General features: G+C 36.6%; 2 protein-coding genes across 3 annotated transcripts; both read right to left on the bottom strand.

Moving 5' to 3' along the window:
- Nucleotides 1–740: 740 nt before the first annotated feature.
- On the bottom strand, nucleotides 741–5,678 carry LOC122311939 (ABC transporter G family member 1-like). Of its 2 annotated transcripts, none has more exons than XM_043126720.1 (8): nucleotides 5,152–5,678; nucleotides 3,730–3,809; nucleotides 2,714–3,184; nucleotides 2,545–2,631; nucleotides 2,332–2,457; nucleotides 2,009–2,203; nucleotides 1,756–1,842; nucleotides 741–1,583 (listed from the first exon to the last, which is right to left on the bottom strand). In XM_043126720.1, exons 1-8 carry the CDS (start codon nucleotides 5,669–5,671, stop codon nucleotides 876–878), a joined length of 2,274 nt encoding a protein of 757 aa, XP_042982654.1. In that variant the 5' UTR covers nucleotides 5,672–5,678; the 3' UTR covers nucleotides 741–875. The 2 variants fall into 2 exon arrangements, with proteins under 2 accessions (XP_042982654.1, XP_042982655.1); XM_043126721.1 differs by lacking the exon at nucleotides 5,152–5,678 and adding an exon at nucleotides 4,209–4,755.
- Nucleotides 5,679–6,551: 873 nt separating this feature from the next.
- Nucleotides 6,552–10,611, bottom strand: LOC122311778 (ABC transporter G family member 1-like). The gene is made up of 8 exons (XM_043126451.1): nucleotides 10,185–10,611; nucleotides 9,525–9,604; nucleotides 8,965–9,435; nucleotides 8,764–8,850; nucleotides 8,491–8,619; nucleotides 8,182–8,379; nucleotides 7,703–7,789; nucleotides 6,552–7,560 (listed from the first exon to the last, which is right to left on the bottom strand). The coding sequence occupies exons 1-8, from the start codon at nucleotides 10,522–10,524 to the stop codon at nucleotides 6,817–6,819; spliced, it is 2,136 nt and encodes a 711-aa protein (XP_042982385.1). The 5' UTR covers nucleotides 10,525–10,611; the 3' UTR covers nucleotides 6,552–6,816.
- Between the last annotated feature and the right edge of the window lie 1,289 nt (nucleotides 10,612–11,900).

Raw genomic sequence — 11,900 nt, 5'->3', positions numbered from 1 at the left:
TTTATTTCACCATCTCGTGTGTATTAAGGAACTCTGTTTGGGTGTTTTCTTTTTTCTGATGGCATATTATTGGGTTTTTCGGTTGGATCTGTTGTTTGGTGGAGGAACTTTTTTTTCTTATGGTTATTTTTCGGTTGGATCTATTGTTTATTGGCTCTGAAGGTGAGGAACAACTGGGCTTTCTTTTTTCACTCTTAACTGTGTTTTTTTTTTTGTGTTCTCAGAACATACAAAGAAATCAGAAGAAATCACGACATATGCATATGCAAATCATCTAATTACACACTGTAACAACATTCATACAATACAATTCATCATTTCAATACTGAGAGAAACAACAAGAATATACCTAGAATTGCTGAGATTCACGATTAACTTCGTCCAGGATATTTTTTTTAAAAGGTCAGAATATGGAGAATAGATAGTTGAACATACGGAATGAAAGAAATATTGACATTTAAATTTCAATCCGATTGCATTTTATCAGACAAAGTGATAAGTTTTAACTGTAAAAAGACATTAAAATAAAGTCGACGAATCAAAACGACACCAAAGACAACAAACTGGACAATAAAATTAAGGGGCAAAACTGGAAATAAAACAGGAAAAGCTAAATAAGTTGGTGGGAATGGAGAAAGACCAAAAGAACAATCGGTAGAATAAAAGTAGAATGCAAATAACCGTAATTGACAAATAAAACTAAGGACAAAATTGAAAATAAAAATGTTGGACGAAAATACTGTTTTTAAGCGATTCGCACTTTATATATTAGTATAGATATATATGTTACCGAACACAGGTTCAATCTTGTGTGTTTTCTCAAGGATAAGCTGCTTGATTTTCAGTACATGATATTCAAACCTAATGATCATCTACTAAAGCTTCGACTCTTCATGCAAGGGTGCAGAAGAAGGATTCACGGTAACCTGTGCTGTAGGTTTTTTGGAAGGCCTAGACTTGAAAGCCTTGATCAGGGGCTTGAACTTTTCAGTACCCTTGATGATGACCAGAAACAAGAGTCGATAGAACGCTATCATTCCTAGTAGAACAGCAAGATCACCCCACTTGGAGTAACCCATTTCAGCTTGCCATGTATCTCTCAAGATTTCATCCCCTGTGATGATCGTGGGTACTGGCCCTCCTCCATCTAATTTCTGGTTATTCTGAAACACGGCTCCTTCAAACTCATTCTTGAACATTCCTTGGTAGGCATACTTATGGAAAGCGATTTCATGTAATGGGTATTTCCACACGGGTTTAGGAAGATCATTTGGCAGTCTGAAGAATCCCCCGACTAAAATCATTAGCCCTTGAATTCCGGCACCAGTTATTATACCCATGAGATAATTGGGCACAATGCTTGCCACAAGCATCATTAGGCTCTCCACCAACATCATGCAAGCAAACATAACCGAAACAAAGTAGGCAAAGTATTCTTGTCCTTTGCGTAGTCCAGGTAGGTAATAAGCTATTGCTCCAGGAATTATTGAAACCAGTAACAAGTAGGGCACAGCAGAGAGTGTGTTGCTAATGACAAATGCAACAGCACCGTAATGCCCATTTAATCTTTCTCGCTCAAATATCTGGATCATGGTGGAATGAGAGTTCAGTAATACTGATGATGCGCCTACTAACACAATGATATTCTAGCTAGCTAGGTGTATTCTTGGCCGGAGTATGCTATCCTTGGGATTAACTGACAAAGAAGTTCCAAAAAAAGAAAAAAAAAAAAAAAAAAAAAGTCGAAGTACGCACCTTCATGTCCTCCACAAATGAAGGAAAACCACCGATGGCCATGAATGTTAGGAATGAAGCTATAAATGTGAGCAGTGAACCTCTAGCCTGAAACAAATCAAAAGCACAATGGTCAATTTAAATACTCATGTCATGTAATTTGCAAGAATGGAATCAAATTATGCTAGCTAGTATCAGCCTCTCTCTCTCTCTCTCTCTCTCTCTCTCTCTCTCTCTCACACACACACACACACACACACACACACACACACACCTGTATTGAAGCATAAGTATGCCCAATGTCGAAATACACAGTACCAAGGCCTATAGCCAATGCGATATAAATTGCCAGGCGCAACCAGTAGTAGCCTAGATCACGATACATATTCACAAAAGATCTTCTTGTTAGAACAAGACACTGAGTAAGGAAGCTGGCATGACTTCTCTTCGTCTCCAAGTCTCCATGGGCCTGAAAAACAAGTTGAAAATGCCGTTAATCGATTTTCTATTTTGGGCTCAAATGTCATTCATCGATTGGTATGGCTAGCATTTATGTGTGAACAACGTAATTATATATTCAGTATGTTAGATGCTCACCTGTTTACATATTTCAGCTACCTGCTTTGGTACTTGTTGGTACCTTTCTGTTGATTTATACGACTTTATAAGTAACTGAATTACTTCCTCTGTGGATAGCACCCCAGCTAAACCTTCTTCAAAGTCCTATGATAATCAAAATACACTATATTAAATCATTACAGAAGAGAGAGGTACTGCTAGGACTAGAGAACTGGCGCATAGGAACCTTACCTTTTCAAAATCCTTGTTTATGGTTTTTAGGAAGTGATCAGATGGATTTTGGAGGGTCGGGCATGGGAAACCACTCAAAGAGAAAAACTACATTGGATTGAAGAAAGAGTAGTTAGTTACTTCAACTCTAATATGCTTAAAAAATATAGAAAAAGTTCCATTCATTTACCTCATTTGCTGCCGAAGCTGGACCAAAGTATACAGCTCTACCTGAAGACAGGAGACAGAGATTGTGAAAGAGCTTAAAGACTTCACTGCTAGGCTGATGAATGGATGCAATAACGGTTCTTCCAATCCCATCTCTTTGACCTAGGCGTGCAATCCTGCTCATGACATAGTATGATGCTGCACTATCAAGCCCACTTGTTGGTTCGTCTAGGAAGAGAAGCTTGGGGCGGGTTAGGATCTCTATGCAAATGCTTACTCTCCTCTTTTGTCCACCACTAATGCCTTTGACTCCCCAACCTCCAATTCTGGTATTCATGGCTTCTTGCAAACCCATCTCTCTTATTGTCATATCTGCTCTCTCCTTCTTCTCTGATTTTGACATTGAGTCCGGTAATTGGAGCTGCGCTGAGTAGTACACTGCTTCTCTAACCGTCAAAGTCATCATTAAAGTGTCATCTTGTGTTACATATGCCTAGGTTCCACAAAATGTAAATGGGAAATCTGTCAGAATTAATAGAATAACATCTTTTGGTATCGTCAATATTATCAACTACTTCAAATCTCATATTCATAGTAATCATTCTGATAAACTTGTGTCAATTAAATTAGAAAACCCGACAAGATCCAATAATCTTTATCTTTATTTTTAGTTTTTATCCAAATAAATTTTCTGTTTGTAATTAAATTGAAATGTAACAATTTTGAGAAAACAAAGAAGATGCACAGAAGGGTATTGGTTGACCCGTGGGATTTTAAGTTAGGTAGAGACTTGGACTAATGCTTTCTGACCCAATAAATAGTTGGGTCGAGTTCAAATGACTTCTGCCGTTAACGTGGACTGAAACACCCACAAAGTAAGTCCAAGCTCATCATGACCCGGTCCACTATTACTATTACATACGTCGTCTCTCGTCTTCCCTCTGTTTAAAGAGGGAAAAACAGATTTGTATGGACTCTGGCCCATCGCACGACAACATTAATTGACTTGTTAATATAGTTTATATCAACTTTGCATACCGATGTTCCGTAAGCCAGGACCTGCTTACGACCGTTGATCAGAATCTCTCCCGTTTGCCTCGTGTTTGAACTCAACCTCCCTGCAATATCAGTAATCGAACAAGTTGGAGTTTTGCAGGTAAAAGTCCTACGCATGCACAGTCATACACGGTAACAGGGTATATCAAATTATAATTTATTGCCAATTGTCAATTTGACTGACAAAAGAGACCAAGAAATCTTTTAGCAATTTTGGAAGGAAATAAATGGCATATATAGTCAAAGATATTGAACTTCCTCTCAAGTATACTTTTTTTTTTTTAATATATATATCAGAAAATGCTTTTTATTTTAGCCAATCGTGTTGGGTTTCAGATCAGTGAACATGAAATAGGTGGAGATCAATGGAGTACGCACCGAGTAATTAATTAATTAATATATATATTATTGAAATGAAAGAATAGAGTATTAGAGATATATAATAAGAATGTCAAACTAACATGATTTGAAACATCCGACCGACATGATTTGGTGCGTGGCTTGAGTCTCATATTTTGGCGATGATGAGTCCTACTTTAGACATTCTCGATGGTCAGCATGCGCAATCAAGAGCTAGATCTGAATTCCTTCGCGATTAAATAAACCAAAATCTTGGCTATTGCGCCCACAGTCCACTAGCTAGCTAGGACAGACCTTATTGCGCGTAGGACCCATATATGATCCCATTCATTTTTTTTTATTTCTTGAAACATATGATCCCATTCATTGAATATGCATAATAAGGTTAAAATGAAAAAGAATATGTATAACAGTATAAGAAGAAAAAATAAAAAGGAAAACATGAACAATAATTCAAAGCAAACAGATAGAGGCTGATCATGATATACTCCAAAGTTTGGGTGCGCGCGCGCTTAGTGGGTTCTTAATTATCTGGCATTCAAGAATGAAGTGCCATTCATCATTGATCAAATTGATCATCCATATATAATTAATAGAAGAAAACAAGTTGACAGCATTGTAAAATAAATACTTTAGATATAAAAAAATTAAATAAAAATAATATCACAAACTGATGTGGCTTAATACACTGTCGTCAATTTATAAAATTACTTTAATTATAAAGTAAATTTAAAATATCCTATAAAATCATATCAATTTGTAAATTTATTTTATATAATATCTTCATTTAAGTAGCAGTTTTCATATTGTTAACTCATGTATTTGAGTCTAACACCCCTATATTCCAATATAATGTATTGAAGTACTTACCGCGCGCACAACCTTTTTAACACCCGAATCCAAAAAATATACAAACCTTAACCATTTATAATTAGAAAACCATAGATCTCAAAATTTTAAGTACCGTAGCAGCTATGGTGATAGAAATATATATAGACTTTTGTTTTCTTATATATTACATGAGTTAAGAATTAATGTCATTACCCGCTAATGCATCAAGAAGTGTAGACTTGCCACAACCGGAAGGACCCATTATGGCCAGAAGCTCCCCAGGTCGAGCATAACCAATCAGACTTTGAAGGATCGGTTTTGTGCCACTTTTTCCATCGGAAACAGTTACGCATAGATCCTTCCATGTCAAGAAAACACCATCCAGATCATCTGCAGGCTGATGATGATCAATATCACGAGTCCGAATTAACTGCTTCATGTTAAGATCAGCATCTTCTTGATCACTTTCGTTTTGCACTACGATATCGATCATGGAAGTATTTTCCATTTCGAATGCAGTTTTGATGATTTCTGGGTTTGTGTTGGGTTGGAGCGTTGAACGAGGAAGAGAGGCCATGAGATCAGAGAGTTTAAGCAGCTTAATTTTATGGAGTGAGCATGATGATGAGGGGAAAACTTGCATATAAAGGCATCGCGGGCATTTACTGCTTTTACAGGACGCGTTAGATGGTGGATGACAAGAAGATAGATTTGAACGCACTGTATTGACCATTACCCGATTTTTGTCAAGTGGTAGGAAGCTTGCTCGAGCCATGATGTCACTAAGTTGACATCATTTTCTTCCAATATTTACGGACGCCTATATTACTTTCTTTTTAATTATTAATTATTATAATATATAATAATACTTTATACAATCATTTTTAACGTACATTGATAATTAATTTAAATTTTGCATGCGTGGTAAATTTTTATCCTTAATTTCCCTATAAGGGATATTATCCTTTAGCAAGTACTAGTACTGTATAATTCACCCAATTAATTACAAGGGTTGTTCTTGGTGGATGTGCATTAATCTGGTCCATCTACGTTGATTTCTTAGGGCGGCGAGAAGGATATCATTCATTCATACTCTAGCTAACATGTATAGAAGTAACTAGAAAAACAAAGACCCCGCAAAGACTTGGAAAAATATATTCGGCAAGCTACTGCTTTTTTCCGTGCTGACTGATTCATACCGCCTTACTTCTGGCCAGATAAAGGTCTTTTTTTTTTTTTTTTAATAATTAATAATATATAACTTTAATTTGGGACCAAGGTATATCTATTCCCTCTCTAGAAGCAAATATATTATTATTATTATTATTATTATTATTATTATTATTATTCGTCCTGGTCAACTATTTTAATTTATTCTTTTTCACACCTACCAACTTATATATAAATTAAGAAACCTAATGTTACTAATCATTTTAATTTTTATCATCTTTTAATTATTTCATTATATGATATTAGATAATATATTTATAAATAAAATATAATAAATAATATTAAATTATTTAGTGCCACGTCGATGATGAGAAAATAAATAATTATAAAAAAAATGATGAATAAAATAGCAAACGGAGGGAGCTCCTCCAGAAAATGAGAAAGAGAAAACGAAATAACTTCTTGAACATTCTAGAATGAAAATACAAGATGATTCCTCGTATACATATATCCAGGTACCCTTGGCTAACTGAAGGGAAATAAACATAAAAGCCATGGGCCATAACTAGATAAGGGCCGAAAGGCGAGTCCGAACTAAATACATGACTGATAGATTAAAGCCCACTGAACACACTTCAGGCCATGAACTAAACCTATTGAGTTAAACTTAAGATAGTGAGGCCCAAAGCACCGGCCCAGCCCAGCTCCTCAGCTCACGTGTGGTACTTGCGCCCGAATCTGAATCTGAGACTGAATCTGATCCCCATGTAAAGGTGTAGCAGAGGGAGTAACAGAGGGATTCACCACCACCTGGGTTGTTTTCTTGGAAGGCACTGACAATAAAGCTCTTACAATAGGCTTCAGCTTTTCATTGCTCTTGATCATTCCCAAGAACACAACTCGATACAAAACTACCATTCCGAACAATATAGCAAGATCTACCCACTTCGAATAATCAATTTCCATTTGCCATCTTTCTCTCAGAATCTGTTCACCGCTGATTGTGGCTGGCCCTCCGGCTTGAACGTTATTCGGAAATGATAACCCTTCATACTCGTTCTTGAACAATCCTTGGTACGCATACTTGTGGAAAGCGACGTAGTATAAAGGATATTTCCAAAATGGTCTTGGAAGATCGCCAGGCAACCGAAAGAACCCGCCGCCTAAGATCATCAACGCTTGAATTCCCGAACCAGCTATTATGCCCATTAGAAAATTTGGCACAATGCTTGCAACAATCATCATCAGGCTCTCAACTAACATCATGCAAGTAAATAGCACGACGGCAAAGTATAAAAAGTGTTCAGCTCCCTTATGAAGACCAGGAAGGAAATAAGTTATTGCTCCGGGAATAAGTGATATCAGTAACAGGTATGGAACTGCAGAAAATGTGTTGCCAACTACAAATGCAGCCGTGCCATAGTGACCATTTAATCTTTCTCGTTCAAATATCTGGATAAACGTATGGGAGAAAAAACATTGGTATTCATGTAATTAACAGCTGCCAATTTATACAAGACGTTGCCTTTACTTTTTCATTAATATAAATCGAGGGCATGCAGTAAAATCTATATAAAACTGAGTCAAAGCAAACCTTCATGTCCTCCACGAACGAAGGGAATCCACCGATGGTCATGAAAGTTAGGAATGAAGCGACAAACATGAGCAGTGCACCCCTTGCCTGAAAATTAAGATCGATCGCGTGTATAAATTAATATTGGTTTTCAAGTAATATTCATGATTAATTGCGTATCTTTTTTTTTTTTCTATACAAATGAGATGGAGGGTTCGAATCTAAATTTTTCATATAAAAAATAGTTCATATATCATCAGATCATCTAATTATTAAAATAATATTAGCAACAAGTCTTAATTAATGTACAAATCTTAGGTAATTTTTTGTGTAAATTTTTTATAAAAGGTAGATCTTACTTTAAAAAATGATTTTTTTTAAATTTTTTCATAATTAGATCTATATTTTTAATAAAAAAAATTATTTAAGACTGGTATATAGCATTATTGTTTTTTATTTTTTTCATTATTGGTTTTTTTTTTAAAAAATCTCTCTCTCACCTCTATTGATTCGCTGCCAAAGCCTATATCATAAAAGGCGGTTGCTAGGCCCACACCCAAGGCAACATAGATAGCTAGGCGCAGCCAGTAGTAACCGAGGTCACGGTACATGTTCACAAAAGACCTTTTTGTAAGAACAAGACACTGAGTAACAAAGCCAGCGTGGCTTGATTTCTTCCACTCAAATGCTCCACAATCCTGAAACCAATCATTAAATTTCAGTCATCCAGATATTTTTATATATATATAATTTGGGTGAGATGCTTAATTTACTATTTAGACTCGCGAAATTGGTTGCTGGATCCTTACCTGTCTACATATTTCTGCTACCTGTCTTTGAACTTGTACGAAAATCCCAGATGATTTATATGCCTTTGTAAGAGTGTGAATTGCTTCCTCTGTAGGTACTGCTCCTCCACCCAAACCTTTCTCAAGATCCTACAAATGATTGAAGGAAATCAATATTATTTTTTAGATATTGGTAAATAATCGTACGTATACGATTAAGATCAAAAGATCGATGCTCGTGCATGCCTATATACAGAAACATATATGAACCCAAGTCCGCGCTAATCCCCTTACCATGTCAAAATCTTTGTTTATGGTTTTAAGGAAGTGATCAGATGGATTTTGTAGACTCGGGCAGGGAAAGCCATTTGAAGCGAAAAACTGCATGGAAATTAAAGCGAGGAGGTATAGTTACACGTTACAAAACCAAATAAATACATTTCATGATAAACATAAGAAACATGATATATACAGAGAACCTACGTACGTACGTACCTCATTGGCTGCGGAAGCAGGACCAAAATATACAGTTTTCCCTGACGACAGAAGGCAAAGATTGTTGAAAAGTTGGAAGACTTCAGTGCTGGGTTGGTGGATAGATGCAATTATAGTCCTTCCAACTCCATCCTTTTGATCCAGCCTTGCAATTCTGCTCATCACATAATATGATGCGGCACTATCAAGTCCACTTGTTGGCTCGTCAAGAAAAAGAAGCTTGGGGCGTGTTAGTATCTCTATGCAAATGCTGACTCTTCTCTTTTGCCCACCACTGATTCCTTTGGCTCCCCACCCACCGATTCTTGTGTTCACGGCATCTTGCAAGCCCATTTCTGTGATTGTCACATCTGCTCTCTCCTTCTTTTCTGACTTTGACATGGAGTCTGGTAATTGGAGCTGAGCTGAGTAGTACACGGCTTCTCTGACCGTTAAAGTTGTCATCAGAGTGTCATCTTGCGTTACGTATGCCTGAGTTCAGATCAGGTAAAGTTGAACTAATATCAGTAAGCTTTACATTTTCTCACGATATTTATCTCTTTGATGAAAGTTTCTCTTACCGACGTTCCAAAAGCCAGCGCCTGTTTGTGGCCATTGATCAGAATATCCCCTGATTGCCTTGTGTTTGAACCTAATCTCCCTGCAACATAAAATACAAATTATACAATATTTATGCATGGATTTTTCTGAGTTATCATTTCGTGGTCTCGATCGTCATTAAAGGAGCGGTTTAACATGATGTTTCAGTACTGGCGGCCCTAAAAGGAGTATTAAATTAACTTTTCTCCAATATTTATGTGACTTGTCTACCAATATGGATTTTATGACTTTTTTCCTTTTTGCTTGGGTGTCTCTCTCCCACGGTAGCTTTAGGCGGTAGCACCATCTTGTGCAAGGCTTTGTATAATTAACTTCGGGAACGATATTGACATCTTTTTCGTTGGTTTTCTCAGCCTAATGGAGCTTATATTGCACTAGAAGATATTTAGCTCTCTGCTTCGGCTGCTTTCCGGCCATACATACGTGACTTGCGTTAATCTGCATACTTCATTCTTGCGCATGCATATATTATATATAAATGCTCGATTGATTTATGTTGCTTGAAAAAAATAAGTGACAAGCATCTCAGTTACTAGTGAAGAGGACCGGCTAGTTTGCAGCAGAAGTCTTCAACTAGCATGCATGGTTAAAACACATAAATTAACATGATATTTAATTACCTGCTAATGTATCAAGGAGGGTAGACTTGCCACAACCAGACGGACCCATTATGGCCAGGAGCTCGCCTGGTCGAGCATAACCAGTCACACCCCCAAGGATTGATCTGCTACCGCTCTTGCCATTGGGAACAGTCACCCACAAGTCTTCCCATGTCAAGAAAACACCGTCCTTCGACGACGACATACTACTTGATCTCACAACGCTTTCTCCTGATCTGTTACTTTGCATTGGAACAGTACTGACGGTTTCTACTTCAAAAGAAGTAGAGCGTGGAGTTGTTGACTTTTGGTTAGGTACCGAGACATGACTGACGTTTGGGTCATGAAGAAGGGAAGCCATGGCGAAATTTGCATGGATGTATGGGAAGAGGTTTGTTAATTTTTGGCCACTGCTGCTCCTGTGCTTAAAGGCAGTACTGCTTGGAGGCCAAGAAGCTGCTCAGTACTTAAAGACCCAGGATCCATGTGTTTCACGCGTGGAATTTAATTAATTAATTACGCAGCACGCGCGGCAAGAAAGGGTACTCGATGGCAACGTTTCCGATCTGTGGTTCGTGCAAAACATTTTTCTAGGGGTACAATAGGAAGTTTTGGACTCTTGACTTACTGATGGTTTTACATTGGTAAGCTATACACATGTTTTTTTAAGCAATTGGGAAGGTATAATAGGAATTTTATTTTTTTAACAAAGTATTTTTAGATATATTAAGTGGTTATAAAAAAAATTAATTAAATAGGATGGGAGTTCCTAACTATCATTTCAAAACAAGCAAATACAACACATGAAAAATAAAAATAAAAAATGAATCTAGAATAAAAAATTTGGCTTCCACCCATTTTCTATTAAAGGAAAGCTGGTTGAAGCGGTTTTTACATAAATTAATAAATAGACTATAAAACTACTACTAAAAGTTACAGTGAAATGTTATCATGTGCTACATTTTGTTGGTCTAAACTGGTTGAAAGAGATTTTCACGATAACTTTATTTTGATCCTTAATTAGGGAAAGTCAGAACAGAGGGAAGTAACAACGGTAATATGAGTCGATATGCCGGCATAAGACCGTCATTGTCTGTAGAGATGCTTGTGGTTCACATGCTATTATTGGAAAGAAGGTAATGATCGAATTTAAAAGATCTAAAGCCACTAATCCCAATGGTGTCATGCATGACGACAACATACTCCCCCTAGCACTGTAGCGAGTGAGTTTCACAAGTGGTGTGAGCCGTGCGTGAGACATACACATAACTCTTTTGATAAATTTTCTTCCACCTTCCGAAAAATTAGATGTTGGAGGGGTGTTTGGCGGTCGTAGGAGGCTGATATGTAGCAGATCAGTGCATATTGGTGCTATGGATGGAAAACTACAGAAAACCCCCCAAAAAAAAAAGCCATGGACAGTTCTATCGTAGGGCAAATAGAAGGAAAAATGGAGTCGAAGCTCTACCCCCTATGGGCAGAAGGGATGGGATAAATACAAAAAAAATACATTAACTCTTCATTTGTTATACAAAGGAGATGAAAAAATTATATTCTCAATTAGTTTGTTGTCGTGTAGAATATGTTTAATAAATTTTTTAAATAATATAATTTAATTTAGAAGATAAATTTTAAAATTTGAATCTTATAAATTAAATTTTAGTATTATTTAAATTATGTGAATCCAGTATAAATAATTTTTGAAAAAAATAAAATTATCATTAAAAAAAAAAAGTG

Source organism: Carya illinoinensis, chromosome 5 (genome assembly GCF_018687715.1).
Source record: "Carya illinoinensis cultivar Pawnee chromosome 5, C.illinoinensisPawnee_v1, whole genome shotgun sequence".
NCBI classification, from domain to species: Eukaryota; Viridiplantae; Streptophyta; class Magnoliopsida; order Fagales; family Juglandaceae; genus Carya; species Carya illinoinensis.
The sequence above is the reverse complement of the archived record's forward strand: the minus strand, read 5'-3'. Positions and strand labels throughout refer to the sequence as shown.